The sequence below is a fragment of the Apis florea genome, unplaced genomic scaffold (genome assembly GCF_048593485.1).
Source record: "Apis florea isolate Af1SG1 unplaced genomic scaffold, ASM4859348v1 contig_2291_pilon, whole genome shotgun sequence".
NCBI lineage: Eukaryota > Metazoa > Arthropoda > Insecta > Hymenoptera > Apidae > Apis > Apis florea.
In genome coordinates this window covers 858,427-880,003 of record NW_028256553.1, presented here as the reverse complement: position 1 = coordinate 880,003, position 21,577 = coordinate 858,427, and the positions used below count along the sequence as shown (strand labels likewise).

The following is a 21,577-nucleotide window of genomic DNA, read 5'->3' as shown; positions in this document are numbered from 1 at the left end:
GATTATTTTCGATTCGAATCGGAACAACTCGACTGCGTCACATGATATATGTGCGGTCCCCTTCTCTCTGTCTAGTCAGTCGCTTTCGCGTCGTCGTTATATTCATTTGGATGGATATAAATTCGAACGGAAGTTACAGTCGTGCATAGTTGTGATTGTTTTAGCAAGAAGTGCCAGAAAGAAATATAAAACCATCGATTAATATTTCATAAAAGTGTTTTGTGTGTAATCCGTAACAAAAATATTTTACAATATGAACGCTATCAGCAAGATTAGGAGCTACGCAATTTTCGCGGCATTTCTATTTTTCATCAAAAGTGGTAAGGTTAATGCATGTAACTATAGATGTGAATATCGTGGCGTCCTTTGGGTGGGGCATTTATAAATTTTTACATTGTTTTCTTTATTAAGAACTGTGATAAAATTATTAGAATCATTAAATTATGTAGAATCTTTTATTAATTTATAAACATTGAGCGAAAGAATCGATATAAATGAACACTTATATTTAAATAACAGCTTGAAGTTAGTAGATTATTTCGTTGTTAAAAATTTAATATTGCATGAAAAATTATTCCTATAATTAATCTTTAAAATAAAAACAAATTATCATTCATAGATGCACACATATATATATATATATATATATATATATATATATATATATACGTATATATAAAATACATACGTATAAAGAAATGACATATAATGAATTTAATAAGAAATTATTTGTTTAAAATTTCACACAGCATAATAATAAATTATCTAGGTCAATTATTTTTTTTATGGAAATTATATATTTTTTATAATCATAAATAATAAAATTTTTTAAATTTTATATTTATTTATATTTATTCATAAAAAAATATCTTATGTTTATTCTTCTTAATAAATAATCAATTAAGAATTAAATATTTGACTAATATTTAAAATATATTATTTTTTATTATAATTTATAATATTACTAATTTATAATATTAACTATTATTTATAATATTATTTGAATCACATTGTTCGATTCAGTTTGACAAAACCATGGATTAAAAAATAAACAGAATTTCTTCTTTTTCTTTTCATTCAGTCCACAGTTTACAATGCTATCAATGCATCAGCACAAACAACTCGCATCCCTTCCAATGCAACGAATTTCTTTCGAGCGACATCGATATCAAGCCAGAACCTTGTGATGCTGTTTTCGAGGCACAATATTGTGTGAAGCATATAGGCCGATTCGAGGGTAAAACAATATCGGCTGATCAGATTACATATATTGGAAAAGGGAATCAATTGCGAAATTTAGCACTTTCAAATGAAAACTAACCTTTAATCATATAATGACATTGCCATATCGATTTATCGAAGCATGTGAAAACAGTCAGAGCACAATCGATAATCATTTCAATTCGAATTGGTTTTTAGGTGACTAACGTATTTTAAGTCATATCTGCATATAAAAAGGGATGGCCTATTTTATATTTAATATTTGTATAATGATAAACTATTAATTTTTGGTTATCATTAAAATTTATTTATTTAAAATATATATATTATTACAAATCGTTAAGCATTGGAAAATGTGTTGAATAAATTGCAATGTACACTATAATAAGTCTCTAATTAAACAAATCATTTAATTGATGCAGTATATATAACAATAACCGCTATATTCAGTACTTTTTCAATCGATTAAGCGACTACTCTGGATTGCTATCAGTGTACATCGGAAGAAGAACTGAGCTGCGGAGATAGTAAATTGGTATTAAGTACCTTACGACCAGCGAACTGCAATCATGTTTACGATGCACAATACTGCATCAAATCGATCGGACGATTCGGAGGTTCATATATTGTATTTTGAGTGTTCTCGGTATCGAGTGTTCACTTGTAGACTTTCTGATACACAGAGATTTTATTTCATTTGAAACTTTGATCAAAGAAAAGTTTTAGATAAATGAATATTTTATATATAAATATAATGAATTTAATAATTTTATGAAAAATGAATAACCAAAATATATATTGCATGCTGCTTTTAGAAATACGTTATCCCTCTACATCTTTCATCTTATATGTATAAAAGCATGTTATTATTGTTTTTGTGTGTAATTAATAAACTTTTCATTTATGTTAAATAAAATAAAATTATTTTCTCTATATATGTTTAAATAGGTGGAATAGGCACAAAAAGATTTTGTTCAGCACTGGATTTGGGAAATTATTGCGATTACGTGAATCAACAAGGTGACAAGTTAACTTATCGAACTTGTATTTATACTTGTGCCGGCGATGGATGCAATCCAGCGACAATGTTGAAACCAAGTATTTTATGGATAATATTAGTTGGATTATTAATAATTTATAAATTATTCCTTAAAAGATAGATATTTATATCATTAAAAATAATTTTTTGAGTGCATTTTATGATAAATTCATAATGAATGTTATTCGTCGTTAATATGTTAATACGAATAGAATAAATATTAATCTTTAAAGGAATAATTCATATTTGATTTATTTCATAAAATAATATTGACGTGCCTTCTCTTTCTGATAGAATTTTAAATAAAGATATTTAGCTGTAATAATTATAGTGTTAACACATTTTATAATATATAAATTTTGTAACTTAATTGAAGAATACTTAGACTGAATTTGCGTCATTATATTTTTCTCATATGATATGATTATAAACGTGAATAAGAAATATGTTAACTATTCTTAAAATCGAATTTTAATAGGATTAAGTTTTTATTCGTACACATCTAACCTATTAAATCGTGTACTTATATACATATAATTATTTTTCTACTTTGTTTTGTTTATTTATTTAACAAAGATCTAGATTACTTATTTTTGTATATTTTTGTACAAAATGTGGATCTTTTTATAGTGTTTGATCGATGTAAATACAAAAACCTATTTTTATTTTTATCTTTTAAAAACATATATATATATGATTCATAATTATTCAATATTTATAATTAAACTTCACAACTAAAAAATGTTTGTATGGATTATAAGACAATATAAATACGATCGAATATTTTGTTTTTTATTTTCATTGAACGAGATCCCTCATTCATCTTACATACACATTTATTTCTTTGCATAAATATAATATAGTCGATCAACTGCTTTTAACAAATTGTCTCACGACGATATTTGTAATAAGGTACTTGCACGTTCTTTGGTACATCTATGTTTATACAATGAACGATACATAGGATAGCACTCTTCGATACAACAATATGAGTTCATTAATATTTACTAAATAAAAGATCTCAGTCGGATATAAAGTTATAATATTGCAAAATTGATCGTTTAAGAATTGCATTTCATGATGGAAATTTTTTTAAAGAATATATATTTTCATGCAAAAGCCTTTTTCTATATGTTTTTCTTTCTGTAATTATAAAACAAAATAAAATATACATACAAGCTAATATCGAGCTTAATATCTATAATATTACGATATCTGACAATATATATATATATATATATATATCTATGTTTGATGACACAATGATTAATAATTTTCTATCTGTATAGTTGTGTTTTACAAATCAAAAACACAGAATGATATTTCAGAATGATATTTTTTCATCATAGCATTTAATAATTAATTCTTAGTCAATTTATAAATCAAATTAAATAATTTATTATTATACGATAAAAATTGCGCCAATGTTATTCTCTTTTTTTTATATTTATATTTTGTATTATTTTTTTTCTATTTTCTTTTTGTTATAATAATTAATGTGCACTAATCACAAGCATATTTTATATATTAGTTATTAATAGAATGTTCAGTCAAAGTTGTTTTTTATATCTTTGTCGATATTACAATTATATTGTATGAAAAATACACGCGCGCGCGCGCGTGTGTGTGTGTGTGTGTATAAACAGTATATATAACTATTACTAAATTTGATCGCTATTAAGCAATAAAGAATATTTTGTGACTAATAATTTCTTTCTCAGTTTGTTGGTCCTAGAAATGTATAATTTGACACACACATATATTGGTATTATTGTATATATATATATAATGTGAATATAAGTGAATAAAAAATTGCTATATTTTCTTCAAAAACAATCGATGTACGATAATACACTTTTTTTCTTTTTTTTTTCCTTTATTAATGATCCTTGATCATTCAGCATTTGTTTTTTTTTTTCTGATTTAGAATTTTCATTATGCACATCAAGTTCTACGTTCTTAACTATATGAAAAAAATAGCTTAAAGTTCAAAACTAATTTATAATAGTACAATAAATATCGTCACTGTCATGCGTTTTTAAAAAAATTCTATTGCCACTTATATCATGGCAGTGAATATGGCAGTGATCGATATATTGAATAATACAGAATAGCTTAAACATTAATAAATTAAATACATCATCTTTATATTATCTTATGTATGAGACAAAAAAAATAAGACGTAGGATGAAAGTTAATAATAACAATCATAATAATAATAATTTTAAATTAATTGATCGATTAATATACAATTATTATAATGGAATTCATAAATATTATTGACTATCAACAATGAAAAATAAATGTTCACTAATTAAAGTATAAAAAATAAATCAAGCAATAAATATGATCATAAATATCATTAAGATATTAACAAATTCATTTTAAAGAAATTAACAAAATATTATTAAATTATATTAAAGAAAATTTATCAAATTATTTTTTTTTTCTTCTCTTAGAAAGAAATTTTAATTTTAATTATTAGTCATTATTAATTCTTGCATCTTGTGCTATTTTCGAATGATCGTTTTATTACATTCATAATATCCTCTTCGCAACTCTTAAATATCTTTGCATTTATTTATCACTCTATGTATGACAATTCTATATATATAAAACGAATCGCATACGATAAACGTGCATATGCACAAGACAGGTACAATTCTTTATGTACTGAACATTTAATACTTCGTTCAAGTTTTGCGTCTTTATATCAAGTTAATCTTTCTCCTTCTTTTTGATAATATAATTTTAAAAAATTATTTTCTAAAAAGATAAGACAGTTTGCACAATCAATAATATGTATACATTTTATACATTATATTTTTTATATGCAAATAAAAAAAATTAAACTTCATAGAACCAAAAGAGAACTTCATATCATCATGAAATATTTAAAAGTCATTCGATAAAACATTGCATCTTGGAGAAATATTAAGATTTTATATAGACAAAAACTCGTTTGTATAGTGAAGGCAATAGTATAAATCACAATTATTTGTTCATCTTTTTGTTCAGTTTCTCTAGAGCAGAACAATGTACTGCATTTATGTATCTTAAAAAAAATTGACTAAATTATTGTTGCTTCATTGCTGCGTTTTTTTCTAACAATGATATATGAACCATGTGATGATGAACCATGTAAAAAATTGCAAAGAAAAAAGATATACAACAAAGATATAGAAAAATGCGAAATTCTATAAAATGCATCATGTATCATTCATAAGATACATTAGAGAGAATTATATAATTATATTATAGCATGTATAATTGTAACTAGCATTTCCAGTTCATAAAGTTTCTCGATTATCTTTAAATATCTTTTATTTTCTTCTTTTTCTTTTTGTTCTTTTTTTTATGTGTATGTAAATTTTGTTAAAAGCGTAGGCGTTTAGACTGCCATAAACAATACACGTATATTCGTTTTATCACTTTGTTAAGTACCATGTTTGTTGTACAATTAGCAACAAAGCTACAAAAAATTTTATTCGGCGCATACGTTATATATTTCGAAAAAATTGTATATTTACTAACGCTGAAGTTTGCGAATTTGTTCCTCCAATTCTTTAACGCGTAACTGACTGTTTGCAAGTTGTCTTCGTACCAATCTCAATTCATCGGTTTGGCGAACAAATGCTAATCTCAATTCCGCTTCATTATTAGGAATGTCCACATTTTCTAAGACCTTATTATCATTCAGTGGAGAAGAAATGATATTTTTCTACAAAATCTATTAATTAGTGTTAAATTCATGAAAATATTAATAAAAATATTATAGAAATACTTATACCTGTAATACAACATTGCCGAATTTTTGTTGCAGTTGCTGAAATTTAGTACTTTGATTACTAGATGTCTTTTGACTTTTCTCCGACATATCGTGAAACTCGATGGGCCTGTAATCTGGTACAGTTTCGGTAGACAAGAAAGCGAATTTCTTTTTATTATTCAAGTCAGTCGTTGGTGGAAGTTGAGGTGGTTTATATATTCGTGGCTTGTGCGTGGTAATACTACCACCTATTTATATTTAAATAATAAAATCAAGTAATACATAAGGAGAAAAAATAGAAGATGAAATGAAATTCTATAATCTTACTTACCGGTTTTCAAAGAAATTAAAATTGGTGGATTATTCATCCCGCTTATCCAATCTCTAGCTGATAAAGCTGGACAAGTACCTATAGTATCGGGATACAAATCTTCTTGGAATTGATCGCTCTATAAAGTAAAAATAATTGATAATTATATCGTATCGAATAAAAACATTTTTTTAATTTAATTTTTTACATTTCTACATACTTTTCGAGGAACTATCATGGATATCGGCTCGCACATTCCTCGAGTCGCATGTAATTTATAAAATCTGAATACTTCGCATATAGCAGTATTAACGCCTCTTTTTGGCATTACACCTAATCCTCGTTGAGGATTTCCAGAGATGAATTGACTAAGATAATGCATCCAAGGTGCTTCGTTTACTATCTCATAATATCGAATATTACCATCACCCTAAATAAAAAAAATATAAAAAAAAAAATATAAAATATCCATTCTATATATATAATCTTGTGACATTATTTCTTTACCTTTCCTGCCAAATATACCATGTTCGTATCGTTATCATAATATGGAAAAACTACTCCACTGGAAGAATCAATTGTTTCGCATGTTAATGGTATATTCAAATCATGCTGACTCCAGATAGCATACTGCCTGTCAGAATGTCGACTGAAACCTGTCGTAAGAAGACGACCAGAACTACCAAGGAAAACCACTTTACTAGCTTTTGTTCCAGCATGACAGATCCCTTCCTTTAACAGGGAATGATTTATAGAAATATTCATTCGAATAAGTTCTAATTTTAAAATAAAAGTAATCAGTACATAAAATAAAACTAATACGTACAGAGACTACGATACCAGATCTTGGCTCAAAAACCCTTAATTTTTTATCCTTGCATGTTGTCGCCAATAAGCTACCATCACGATTTAATGATATACTGTAGATCACGTCAGGATGCCTATCAATTATATTGACAGCCTCTCCTTTATTTATATCCCATACGATAACAAGGTGATCAAAGCCAGCACTGAATAGCACATTCTCAGCAACAGGATGCCATTCTATGTATGCAACACGACGTTTATGTCCTTGCAGCTCCACTAACCATTCGGTGAGATTTCGTGATAATCCACCGTCAGGAATGTGCCACAATTTTATCTACGTTTAAGAAAAAAAAAGCATTATGAAATAAAACTAAATCGCTAGAGCTTATAAAATATTTAAAATTATTGAAAAATAATTTTCTTAGATGATAATAGAAATTTTTATATTATATTTTTATCTTTTGTGCCATTTTTGCTATACATATCGAAGATGATGAAAGTAAGTAGGACAAAATATTGCGTTTTAACTTTAACAAAACATTCTGTCTTTTAGATAGCAAATGATAGATTCCATATTTTACGATTCAGTCGCTTATAATAGCAATTTGTCACGCCGACAGGTCATTTGACAAAATATTTTTCATTCGACTTACTTCATTGTAAGCTCAAATCAACAATGAAAATATAACGAAAAACAATTTACTTTTTTCATCTAAACTTTTATGTAATTTTTAATATTTAATACCATAAAAGTAATAATCCTTTCAATAAATAAATATTGTCTAATATTTTAAATAATGATATATAAAAATAGGAACGTGATCGTACAGTACAATCGTCGGAACAGGAAGCGATGATATTATCGTTGAACGGATTCCATTTGATGTCCAGAACCGGTCCAGTGTGTCCAGTTACTCTGCTGGCGTTAAAATCTAGCCTACCAGTCTAAAAAAAGAAAGAAGAAGGGAAAAATTTAAATTCGATCAAATAAACTATTATTATTCAATTTAATAATCTTATTTAATAAATCATTAATTCGCATTCTTATCTTAATTCATTTTTATGTTATGTTTTTATATCTATTAAAGAACAACTTTCTTTTAATAACGATTCTTTTAATTCTATATCTACCATCCGATATTAAGGTATTTGCGTCAATCTATAATTCATGGTCGGCCGTTCACGATAGCTCAGGCAAAATATATTATCAGGCAATATTAGCTCGTATGCATGATAAGAATAGCAAATCGATAACCCGATAAGTTAGATAACTCACGCGATCAAGCGGCAAAACCAAGAATGCCCCGCCGCCCGCCACTTCCGTCACAATGGCAAGGAATTTGGGATTCACAGCGCAAAATTGTGAGTCGTGGGCGTTCTTCGTGATCTTGATATTGTCGTAACATTTTTCTCGTTTAGCAGGTACACCGTAAACGTGGCGAAATTTACTGCTTCGAACGCCACGAAACCATGACTGGAAAAATTCAGATAGATTTATCATTGTGGATAAAAAAATATATTAACTAAACGGATAAAAATGACGATAAAGTAGAATTTGAAAGAATATTGTCTTAAATCTGAAATGTAGATTAATAAATTTCCAAAAAGATCACTACGATTACTTTTATTTGCAATTATTTATATAAAAAAATTTTATAAAATGTTCAGTATTTATTTTTATAAATCTATCTTGGAATACAGAAAGAAATTATGGCATAGCCTATTGCGGCATTTCTTTAAATTAAAACATTTTTTAGAATTGTAAGAAAATCGAAAGATTTTTAATTACTACCTATAAATCACATCATCGTATCATCAATTCTTAAATAAAAACCGATGATATGACATGCAAAGTCACTTTATCACGTTGATAGGTCGATGAACTTAAAATGAAAATAATAAATATAAATATATAAATATTCTTCGAAAGAAAACTTAAAATTAACCTTGTGCTTCTTTTCAATCCTTGCCAATTTTTAATAAATATTTTATTATTATTATTAATCTTTGCGTTTATTTAAAATTATTTAAAAATAAGCAATTCATTTTTCATTCAGATATATGTAAGAATTGTTAACATTCTTATTTTTAAAATAAATTTTATCACTTGTATACTGGCAATGAATTTTCCAATGCTATAAAGGGATAGAATATTGTTGTGTGAAATTCAAGATAAATAAAAAATATCTATACCAAACATTTTTTAACTACTTTATATAATTTATGAAATTAATCAAGTAATCAACTTCCTAGGATATTATTATTCGAGATAATTATACAGAGAAGAAATAATATTAAAAAAAGAAACTTTAAAATATTTATTCTCAAATACTTTTATTGAAGATATATAATGAGTTGAAAAAAAATCGCTTAATCATTATTAACCGTATAGCTCGTCCAATCATTTTTGAGCATGCCCAATATTAAATCGAAATTTATACAATCATCTTCGATCGTTCGAATTCATCTTTAATATTACTCTGAGCATTATTATTTGCAGCAAGGTCAATAACACGATGAGCAGAACATATTTATACGTTCCTAAAACTCTCTCCAACTCAGAAACCGTGAAGAAGAAAGTTTTGTGAAATAAGATGTAGTGAACAACGTTACCAAGTCGTTGAACATTTCTATTATTGATAAGAAAATCATTCGAATTCTTATCGAAATTATTTTAAAAAAATATTCTTTTTTCTTCTAAAAAATCAAAAGAAATTATAAAAATTCTTGTTGTTTTTTATAGAAATAAAATGAAAAGCAATGCAAATTATCTTATTTTAAATATTAATTAGGAGTTTTCTTAATATTTTGAATTTTTAATTTAAATTGATATTGATTTCTAATTTGTTTTAGAATTAACAAAATTTTTTTCTTAAAGTAACTGAATGCTGTAAAAAAAAACTTATTATTTCTTTTAAACGAACAATTTTTTCATAATTTATTTAATTTCTTTTTTAGAGCTGAACAAAAAAATCCACTATTTTTGTTCATGGACAATCAGTAATCTTATCTATTATTCAATCTTCTTTTTAAATTTTTTTTTAATCTAATTCTAATTCTCAGGAAATAAATTTTTCCTATACTGCAAAAATAATAATGTTATAAATTTTAATTCAATTTGATTTTTTTGATTTTTAAATATTTTCATTAGAAATCAAGAAAAATTTCAAAAAAATCATTTATTGTTCGTGATTTCGCGCTAATGATACAAATTTCATTTTAACTATATTTTAACGTTCGATTCTCATTTGTATTCGCACAAAATCACCATAATGTGAAATCTTTGAAGTTAGTCGCGCATGGTGCATGTAGTGAGCAACGTAGCGCAGTGAGACAGAGCAAATTATGCGACTTTTTCTTGATAAATAATGAAGAAAATATACATCGAACGTATTTACGTTCCGATCTTTGCAAAATTTTAATCGTAAACTTCATTTATAAATGCAAGCGTGATTAACGCTTTAACATGTTTGCGTCACTTTTCATTATTTTTGTACACGTCGTCACAATCATGCTTTGATCAAGAATAATAAAATAATGTTCTAATGATGTTATAAATTTAAAAAAAGTAATGAAAACTATAGTTTTTTATTATTTGATATATCATGATCATGAAAGATAAAAGATCAATCTGATGATTTCTTCGTGAATTTAAAAAATATTGATAACTCGTTCACTTCATAATAACATTTTTAATCAATTCTATTTATCACTACATTTATGGTGAATGAAGGACAATAAAAAAAATATCCACATAATCTTTTTATAGATTTAAAAGATAATCGAAACGCCTTTATATTATTTTTCATCATTTTTATAATATTTACTTCTTTATAAGACATAAAAAGTATTATATCTATATAAGAAAAAAGTATTCAGATGATCTTTTAATAGATTTATGGATTTAAAAAATGTCGAAAGCATAATCAATGCTTTTGATTAATCATCACGTACATTTTTCAACCTTTATGATTCATTATTCATGATATTTTTTGTCTAAGCTTATTAGAAAATACATTTTATCTTTTGCACTGTTTGTTGCATGAGATATTTGAAATTCTTGTTGCATGATCATTAAAATCTTTTGGAATCTAATAGAAACGTGACTATGTTTATTAGCAAAAGATTATGAAATGATTAAGATAAATTCTTATTGTTCAAAATAAATTTCAAAAACAATTTTAACAAAAATCCTAATTATTATCATATAATTTAATAATAAAAATTTAATAAATTTATATTAATCTTTAAATTAAAACGCAATGTAACTAGGATTATTAATAGAAGCTTCATTATAAATTATTTGCTTTTAAAATTAATTTTAAAATAAATTCTAAATATTATTTTTGTTAATCCACGTAATCTTTTTCTTTTTAACAAAGAAAAAAAAGATTAACTTAAGAAATAAGTGAAATAATATATTTATTATATGATATAAAAATATAAAAGAATGTAAACGATAAAACTTAGAAATATGTGATTACTATGTGATTTTTATTTATAATTACTGTATTTTTGAAAAAAAGAAGAAAATGATTCCAGCTGTATAAAATCATCTTTATAATTAGAAATTGTTCGCAACGATCTTTGTTGCGACAATATAATTTTATAGTACTATTCTTTCGTTCACTAAGAGTGATCAGATTCAACTGAATCGATCGTGTTTCACGAGTAATAATCGCGTGGCATGCTAACAGCAATTAAGGTCATACAAGCATTATGCACGCGTGCGATATTAATCGCCTTTGTCTAGTCACAATGTTATCAAAATGTTATAATTCTCCTGAAATACAGAAAGATACAATTAAACGCAAAATTAGCAAATGAAAAACAAAAAATACATATCGCATACATACATATATTATTATCTTGCCTGAGCATGCAAATAATTAATTAAATATTTTTCATATAAAAAATTGAACAAAATTGAAAAGAAATAAATAAATTTAAGATATTGAACATGAATAAGTACATGCGTGCATTGTGCAAAAAAAAAGAATATTTTGATTCATTGTGCCATAACCTTTTTCTTGTAATAGATCTGTTCAAAATAGAAATAAAGTATATTTTTCATTCATTATAATCAGCAAATAAAAGTTTATAAATTTCGTATATATTAAAAAAATATGTATTTTCAGTAATTGAAGATTTGAAATTTCAAATATTATTGAAAATTCGTAATACAATTCTAAAATAACAATTGAACAAGTTGTTATTTACATATGTATTGATAATAGTATATTAATATTTTGATTAAATAATCAAAATATATTGATTAAATGATACCGATATTAAATAATACTAATAATAATCGAAGATATCATAAATAATTCAAGTTTCGATATTTGAATCGAAATAGATTAATTTATTTATTCCTTTGAAATACAAATTTTGATATTTAAATTTATATAAGATTAATATTAATAAATGAAGAAAATTATTAAAATTATGAGAAAATTGAATCATATCAAGAATTTGGAATTGGAAATATTGATACAAGAATTAAAACTAATCACCTAAGTAAAGATATTTTAAAAATGCATTTAAAATCATCGAAATTATTCTTAAAAAATGATATTCAATTTATAAATAAAAAAAAATCACACATCTCCAATTACTGATATTACGATACAATTGAATTATATTCAATAACATTGAATTATTAAAAAACACTCGTGTTCATTAAAAGAAAAAGAAAAGAAGAAAAAATTAATTGTGAAACACCAAAAGCACTTACCTGTTTATCCTTGGTCATTTCTGTTATTAATCGAGCTCAGGGAGCCGATACACGTGCGCAGTATGACGATGGTCGTCGATAGTGCACAACAGGAACGTAGTAATTGAATAAACCAGGACCCATGCATGTGAAGAAAGAGAAGATATTCAACTACTTCAAAACTCGCGCTCGTGACCAAATCGTTGCATATGCAACGGCAAGCTTTTTTCCGCTTTACTGGAAGAAATAAAAAAAAAACACGGGGCCCATCTAATTACGAAATTATTTGAATAAAACACGCGAAATTCAAGAATATCAATTCATACATTTATATTGATTTATTTGTTCTTTTTCATTTAATTTTATCACGAAATGAAAATATTCATTTGAATGAAGCATTATAAAAAAAAATGTTTGCAAATTGATTTTCTGTAAAAATAATTTTTGAAGGAAATTTAAATATCTAAATTATGCAATTTTTGAAATTACAACATTAATATGTAACATCTACATGAACAAGAAAAATAATATTATTATACTTAATAGTTAATGATACATTATACTTTAATTATATATTTTAGTTATTATATTTAATGATACATATTGATACTAGTTGTGTTTTATTAAATTTTTCTCTTTTATTATGTTTCAATTTGCAATTTTTATTTTTATTTCTTCTGTTTCAGTGTTTAGTGAATTCTTCAATGATTTATTAAAGACTTAATAAAAAATAACTAACAAAAAAAGAAGAAATCATGAACAAAAATTTGAACAAAAAAAAAATGCGAAAAATAAGTTAAAATAATAAAATTACAATAAATTTAATTATTACGTATTTGTTTTATATAAAAAAAAATAATAACATTGTATTATTTTAATCAAAATTGAAATATAATTATTTGATTCTTCCAGAAAATAACATTAGCTAATATTATAGCATTAGCATAATTATTTTTAAAGATTTTTAAAAATATAAAGAGATTGATTATTAAATGTTGATTATTCATAAAATAAACATCGATTATTGTCAGAAAATAATTTCATTACAGAAATAACTTTTTGTACTGTTTTTTCTGCTTGCGTCACGCTTCAAAATCAATGTTCTGTCACTGGAATGGGAAAAATGAACTAAGGCATATTGTCAACAAGATTTTATGTTTTTCGACAAAGCTAGCTGTAACTAGTTGATACAAAAATAACGATCTTCTTCAAACCTCAATTACGCTATAGCACTTAAAAAAAGAGTTTCTAAAAACGACACTTGTTCCAATTTCTAGAATTCTACACAAAATACGATATAATATGTCGTGTGTATGAATATGTATATATATACATATATATATATACATATATATTATAAGTAATGAATTAGAAAAAAAAAGTTTAATTAATTTTTTTTATCATGATATTTTGGAATATTTTTAATATTCATATCATTTGATTAGGAATTAAAAATATGTCAAATTTAAAAAAATATGCATAAAATAAATTTATTTGCTTATTAACAAACCTTTATCTAACATAAAAATAAAAAAAAATGAAAAAAAAAGATATTGAATTAAAATAATTATAAAAATTATATAATTATAACAATTACGCAATAATTGTAATAAGTCACAAGATTTAAAAAAAAGATTATAATTGAATATAATAATTGAAATGAAAATAAGTATTATAAATAATTATGTAATAAAAAAATAATAAAATTAATAAAAAATATGCTTTTAATAAACATTTTAAGCACAAAATTATTTATTATTCGATAATAGTAAATATAAATATGCAGTTTATAATGAAAGATCTTCGAATTTGTTTAAATAACAATATTTTACTATTTTAAAACAAAAAAAACTACCGTTATTTATGAACTAACCTAATACTTAAGCGGTCATAGCAACAACCTATTCTTTCTTGTCTGCCTCAGCCTCGAAAAAGAAAGAAGTGGTAACAGAAAAAAAGAAAAAAAGAGATACATATTTATAAGATTATTCAATTAATATATGCTTCTTGCAATTACGATTTTTAAATAAGTTTGATAAGCAATCTTAATTTGTTAATCGATAATATTCGGTAAATCCAATAAATCGTTCTTCTTTCTTTATCATCATATCATCGCAATATTAGTAATATGAATAGCATTATAATTTTTGATGATAAATTTTGATTTTTCCAATTCACTCAAAGAAAAGAAGAAAAAAAAAATCAACATCTTCCATCATGTAATTTTTACTCGCTTACATTTTTTAATTGTATTGAAAAGAATGCGCACGTATGTAGATGAGAACAAAATCACACGCATTGCAAAAATCAGAAAGTATATACTTCTTTTTTATTATATTTCATTCTTATTATATACGCAATATTTTGTTTATTTGTTTATTTGTATATTTTGTTTCTTGTTCCTTTATTTATTTATGCATTGTTGTAGTCCCATTATTATTTTTTTAAAAAAAGATTTAAAACTTCATCCAAAGTTATCTTCAATTAATTTAAAATTATGACAAAATTAAAATTAATGGATCTCTGAATTTAAAAAATGTATTTAAATTCCCACAATTTACTTAATCGTAGAAAAAAAACATTTATCAATTCGACTGCGCAGTCACGCGATGTAGATTCATTGAGACAGGCCCCGGCGCGAAAGAAGTGGCGCGTATATTACCTGCAATCGTAGCAGAGTTTCCAGACGCACGCGTTAGATCGCAAAAGTCGTCGAACCAGCACTGACTTCTGGCTTCATAGCGACCGCCAGCTGAATATATCACGTGGCTTGTCGGAGCATATTTAATGCAGCGACGTAACGTTTCGTGTGAACGCATATCTTACCATGCTTTGTCACTAGTTCATTGTCATTGTTTATCATATAAACTAAAACATTTTGTGCTAGTGTAATGCGTGAACAATTTGGATTAAGAAAGAAAGATAAATAGATTGAGAGAGAAAAATAAATAAATAGAAAAATAGATAGATAAAGATAGATAGATAGATAGATAAAGATAGATATGTATAGATAGATAGATAAATAGATATATATATATATATATATATATATAGAGAGAGAGAGAGAGAGAGAGAAAGAGAGAGAGATGCAAAATCGCAAACTTAACAATAATTAAGAATTCATGCGTTCAAATGCAATTAGAGTGCTGATGCATCAAATATAAGAGAAAGAATCAAATATAAACATTAATGATCCGATGCATGTTAATGGAATGCAATAAAATTATAAATAAATTAAAAGTATAAATTAATATAGATAAATAAGATTAGATGGAAAATGGATGATAATTTTAGAATTTTTATTGCTTATAATATAATCGAATAAAATAAAATAAAAAATGGAATTCGATAATTTCAATTAAATAAAATATCAATATGAAATATAAAATGAAACTCGAAAAATGAATCGAGCAATCGAATGATCAAATCAAGTAATCAAATATCAATTCGATATTAATCTTTATTTCGAGAATTCATATTCTACTCTATTTATTTTTTTCGCGAAACTAAAAAATATTTAAGTTTATTATGTTCTATCTAATCTATTTTTCAATTTACTTTAAATTAATAGGTAAATTACAAACATAATGAATAGCTTCCTTAAAAAAGGTTCCCTATTGTAAACATTAATCAATAGCAATTTCCTTAAATCAAGTCAAACGATAAAATAGAACATTTTAAATGCTTCTTGATTTATAAACAAAGATTAATGACATACTTTATGAATTTTGTAATCAATGATCAATACTCATTAATATTTGTAGATCGAATCAATACGAATTAATATTGATAATAAATTTCACTTAATTATTCGTAATGAATTTTATAATTTAAAACATATTTTAATAAACATATTTTCTTCATAATATTAATATAAAACGAATTAAATTATGTGGCTCAAACAAAGACATAACAATTGCATTTAACACAAATCCACGAACATGCATCGATTTAAATTCATGAACACAAGAAGAAAAACTTTTGACATAAAAATCTTACTTTTCCGCTAGGTTTGTAGCACGCTCTGACGTCTACCATATTGTTCAACAAAGTATTAGTATCATCCACGCCGTCCAGACCTAATTTCTCCACCAATTCCTCCCTCGTGCGTATCATTTCCCAATTCGCAATATTATATCCCATAGAAGCTTTTGAATCGTTTCGAATTATATTCACCTCCAACACGTATCTCCAGCAACAACTTTAATACTTCTTCAGTTATACTTTGATAAATATATATTTATCGACGTCTTTCAATATTTTCCAAGTTTGCTATTACAGGTTCTCTATGTATCTAAATTCCAAATAAAAAGTACATTTGCACAACGCGATGGATTATAAACCACGTGCGAGCTTTTCCGTCATGTACAAATTTCATAATTCACTCATTAAACTCGGTCGCACATGCACACGACGTATCGATTTGACGTGCGCGCAACATGTAAACATGAAAGCACACTACTCAAGTGCTCCGCTTTATAATAGCACAAATCGAACAAATATCTTGTATTTATTAAACTACATTCAATTTATATTATCATCGATCACATGTTATTCGCACGTATACAAATTGCTTTATATAAGCATCGCTACATCGTCGAATAATATTTGCTCGTGAAAGCGCAACTTTTTATTTGCTAAGAGCGCGACTCATTGTATATCTCTTGCTTGCTGAATCTCGAAAGAAGGGGAACGATGAATGTCTACAGGCGAAAAGGCTAATATCGATATTAATATTTATTTCTGAACTGATAGGAAAAAATAAAAATAAATTAATGAAAAGATTGAAAGTATTTCATTTGACTTGAAATTTAGTATATATATTTTTCGAATGTCTTAAAAAGATTTTGATAATTTCTTTTATGTACTTGTGAGTTATCGGTTGTCGACACTGTAACGATTGTATGATCAAATATTTATGAATTTATATATTATTGCTCATAAAAAATAAATTTATTTTACAGGGAAAAAGAGAAAATGTATCGAAACAATTTTAAAATTCGCGGTCAATGTATACATGATTATATAGAAATGCAATCGGTTTAATCTGATATAATACTATCAAGCGTTACTCACCATTTCATCCGTATAACACTGATTTACATATCGATTTTGAAGCATGTACTATGAGGCTAAAAATACGCCGTGATGGAAGGCAATTTGCTCGAGAGACGGTATATAAAAAATAATTAAATCGTCATTAGATTTAATTAAATTGAAGAAATTAATTAAATGAAAATTACATATAAACAAATATGTATTATGTATTAAATATATAGTAAATCAAATATTTCATAAATTAAAAAGTTATAGATTTTATATACATATTTCAATTGAATTTAAATCAATATATTTATAAAGAAAATAATATATATTAATGTTGATTGATCTTTCTTCAAGAAAAAAAGAATTATAGATTATATTAAAAATTATTTAAAACTGTTTCAAAATAATGCACTATTATAATTATATGTTATTTTATACATCTAGAAGTGATAGTTTGGTGTCGCTACTGTTATTGACATAAGATATTTTGAATATAGTGAATGTCTGAACTATATAGGTTATAAAGTATATAAAATGTTTAATTAATATTTATTTAAAAGTGATTTATAATACATTTTAACAGTATTTTAAAAATGGGTTCTGATCATATGCATAGACGATGGAGTAATTTACGAAAAGTATTAGAAAGATCGGGTCCCTTTTGTAGACCAGATTTCGAACCATCGACAGAAACTTTACAATTTTTATTAGATAATTGTAAAATTCTCGTTGTTGGAGCTGGTGGTTTAGGATGTGAATTGCTTAAAAATTTAGCATTAATGGGATTTAGACAAATTCATGTAATTGATATGGACACCATTGAATTATCTAACCTTAATCGGTATTATCCTTTATCGGAATTAATGCGATAATTTATCAAGATATTTTTATTTCGTTAATATATTCTTTAAAAAAAAGTATGAAAAATTTTACCAAAAAAAATTTTCCATCATTTTCCAGGCAATTTCTTTTCCATCATAAAGATATTGGTTCATCAAAGGCAGAAGTAGCTGCAAAATTTGTTAATAATAGAATTCCAGGCTGTAATGTCATATCTCATTGTTGCAAGATACAAGATAAAGATGAAGAATTTTATAGACAATTTCACATAGTAATTTGTGGTTTAGATTCAATAGTTGCAAGAAGATGGATTAATGGCATGTTGTTATCGTTGTTAATTTATGAAAATGGAGAATTAGATCGATCAAGTGTAATACCAATGATTGATGGAGGTACAGAAGGTTTTAAAGGAAATGCAAGAGTAATACTACCTGGTTTGACTGCTTGTATCGAATGTACTTTAGATTTATATCCTCCACAGGTAAATTTTCCCAATATGTTTTATAACTGATATAATATAGTTTTTCTTTCTTGAATTATCATTATATTGAAATATAGGTCACATATCCATTATGTACAATAGCAAATACTCCCCGATTACCAGAACATTGTATAGAATATGTAAAAGTAATTCAATGGCCAAAGGAAAATCCATTTGATTGTGCAATAGATGGTGATGATCCTCAACATATAAACTGGATTTATGAAAAATCTAATGAAAGAGCAGCACAATTTGGAATACAAGGCTTAACATATAGATTAGTGCAAGGAGTAGTAAAAAATATTATACCTGCTGTAGCATCTACTAATGCTGTTATTGCTGCAACATGTGCTACTGAGGCATTTAAACTTGCTAGCAGTTGCAGTGCTTCATTAAATAATTATATGGTATTTTATTATTTTGATTTATTATAATTGTAAAAATAAAACAATATGCAAATAATTTCTTTTTGTGAAGGTACTCAATAATGTAGATGGAATTTATACTTACACTTATGAAGCCGAAAAAAAAGAAGACTGTGTGGCATGTAGTCAAATTCCAAAAGAAATTGAAATTAATAATCCTAAATTTAAATTAAAAGATTTGATAGAACTTTTATGTGAGAGACCTGACTTGCAAATGAAAAATCCGGGTCTGACAACATACATTGATGGAAAAAATAAAACATTGTATATGCAAACTGTAGCAAGTATCGAGGAAAGAACTCGTGAAAATTTAACAAAAACGCTAATAGAACTGGGACTTAGAAATGACAGTGAGATAAATGTTGCTGATATTACTACTCCTAATGCAATTGTGTTAAAATTAAAATTTTTGTATTGTAATATAGATGTATGATAATCACACAGAAAAACCTTCATTTTTTTTCATAAATTTATGACTATAAATCATATATATTTACAGTACTTATATTGCTTTTTTTGTCAATTTAAAAAATAATGTTAAGATAAAAAAATTCATTAACATTATTCTTCTCAAAATAATAAAAATAAAAATTTCTTCAATCTATCATTCTTTCATGAATCTATAAATGGACACGGCGATGTTATTTTGTACGTTACTTTTAATATATTGATTCTAATTTCGTGTAATTAATTGATATTGCTATTCTTTTATAATACTAATCTTTTTGACTATTCTTATATATAACAGAAGCAAGTATTAAAACTATATTAGTTTATACGACATACCTGTTATATTAACAATAAAGACACAGCTGCAAATATGATTTTATATTTCTGATGTTTCGATTTTCATTTCTTCACATCAGAGATTATATATTATAGAAAAATTAGTAAGATATATTATTCATAAAATTCTATCTTTTTTGATCGTTAATTTTTAGTCAATAAATTTTGTAGATTCTTTAGAAATAGACAGTATCTTACAGATGCATTAGTATGATTATTTTGAAAGAGAAAAAAGGAGCAGTATAATGATTCTCGAAATATGCACGTGTCAAAATACTTGTTAGCTTGTCATTAATATTTTTTAATAACAATTTCTCTTTCATATCACCATATTAAATTTTAAGTTAAATATGAAATTTGTACACAGTCCTTTTTGCCTTATATAAACATATGTATCATATATTGATAAATTATTTGCAATGAATTTTTTCACATCTGTTTCAATTATTAATATAATGTTTCATTAAAAATTTTAAAGAAAATAGCATAAATACAATCTTTCTATATTTGATACTACCTATATATAATAAAAATATTAATAAATATTTTTTAGTACATATTTATTATATTTTTATTGTAAGTATAAATGATATCAAATATGAAAAGATAGTCTAATTAGAGCAAATGAAGGACAGTGTACAATAATCTAAGACATCTTTTGTTTTACAAGCACACTCGGTAACATTCGACATATGCACAACTTGAGTAGAAAAAATATCTAGAACAAATACATTATCTATCTTCCTTATACAAAACTATCATTACATTGTATCAATACTTCATAATTTTCGCTTTTTTTACCTTGATAAGACCAAGAATCTTTTGCTCTTAGATAATCCTCTCTTCATTCACTTGAATGAGAATAACATAAAATGCTCCTATGATCATTTGAGTAATATTTACTCTCAATGTTCAATAAAATTGCACAAAGTCAAAATGAATAAGAATAAAAAATTTTTTAACGGTTGGGAAGTTCTTGCAACGAAACACTTCGAAGTTCATTGGCATTTCATTATTTATACGGAATTCCAATATGGACATTCTAATTCCAATTATACAATTAGAAATCAGATTTTTTTATGATATTGGTTATTCATTCACTAGACACAAGATGCACAAAATTGCAAAACTAGCATC

The 21,577-nt window shown here is 25.3% G+C and overlaps 3 protein-coding genes across 9 annotated transcripts; 2 read left to right on the top strand and 1 right to left on the bottom strand.

Moving 5' to 3' along the window:
- Positions 1-52: 52 nt before the first annotated feature.
- On the top strand, positions 53-3,041 carry bou (glycosylphosphatidylinositol anchored membrane protein boudin). 2 transcript variants are annotated; one of them, XM_012492872.3, is made up of 4 exons: positions 72-320; positions 1,082-1,237; positions 1,692-1,838; positions 2,170-3,041. In XM_012492872.3, exons 1-4 carry the CDS (start codon positions 254-256, stop codon positions 2,379-2,381), a joined length of 582 nt encoding a protein of 193 aa, XP_012348326.1. In that variant the 5' UTR covers positions 72-253; the 3' UTR covers positions 2,382-3,041. The 2 variants fall into 2 exon arrangements, with proteins under 2 accessions (XP_086759428.1, XP_012348326.1); XM_086903302.1 differs by lacking the exon at positions 1,692-1,838 and having other exon boundaries at positions 53-320.
- LOC100870642 (coronin-2B) lies at positions 3,032-18,018 on the bottom strand. Of its 5 annotated transcripts, XM_086903290.1 has the most exons (13): positions 17,939-18,012; positions 16,862-17,156; positions 15,525-15,730; positions 12,884-13,099; positions 8,423-8,620; positions 7,975-8,091; positions 7,166-7,480; positions 6,847-7,071; positions 6,560-6,769; positions 6,361-6,478; positions 6,051-6,277; positions 5,795-5,981; positions 3,032-3,403 (listed from the first exon to the last, which is right to left on the bottom strand). In XM_086903290.1, the coding sequence occupies exons 4-13, from the start codon at positions 12,899-12,901 to the stop codon at positions 3,336-3,338; spliced, it is 1,683 nt and encodes a 560-aa protein (XP_086759416.1). In that variant the 5' UTR covers positions 12,902-13,099; positions 15,525-15,730; positions 16,862-17,156; positions 17,939-18,012; the 3' UTR covers positions 3,032-3,335. The 5 variants fall into 5 exon arrangements, with proteins under 5 accessions (XP_086759416.1, XP_086759415.1, XP_086759417.1 ...); XM_086903289.1 differs by lacking the exons at positions 12,884-13,099; positions 15,525-15,730 and having other exon boundaries at positions 17,939-18,015; XM_086903291.1 differs by lacking the exons at positions 15,525-15,730; positions 17,939-18,012 and having other exon boundaries at positions 16,862-17,540.
- On the top strand, positions 17,827-20,483 carry Uba3 (Ubiquitin-like activating enzyme 3). 2 transcript variants are annotated; one of them, XM_086903296.1, is made up of 4 exons: positions 17,827-18,036; positions 18,869-19,229; positions 19,307-19,636; positions 19,707-20,483. In XM_086903296.1, exons 1-4 carry the CDS (start codon positions 18,011-18,013, stop codon positions 20,085-20,087), a joined length of 1,098 nt encoding a protein of 365 aa, XP_086759422.1. In that variant the 5' UTR covers positions 17,827-18,010; the 3' UTR covers positions 20,088-20,483. The 2 variants fall into 2 exon arrangements, with proteins under 2 accessions (XP_086759422.1, XP_086759421.1); XM_086903295.1 differs by having other exon boundaries at positions 18,036-18,749.
- The last annotated feature ends 1,094 nt before the right edge of the window (positions 20,484-21,577 follow it).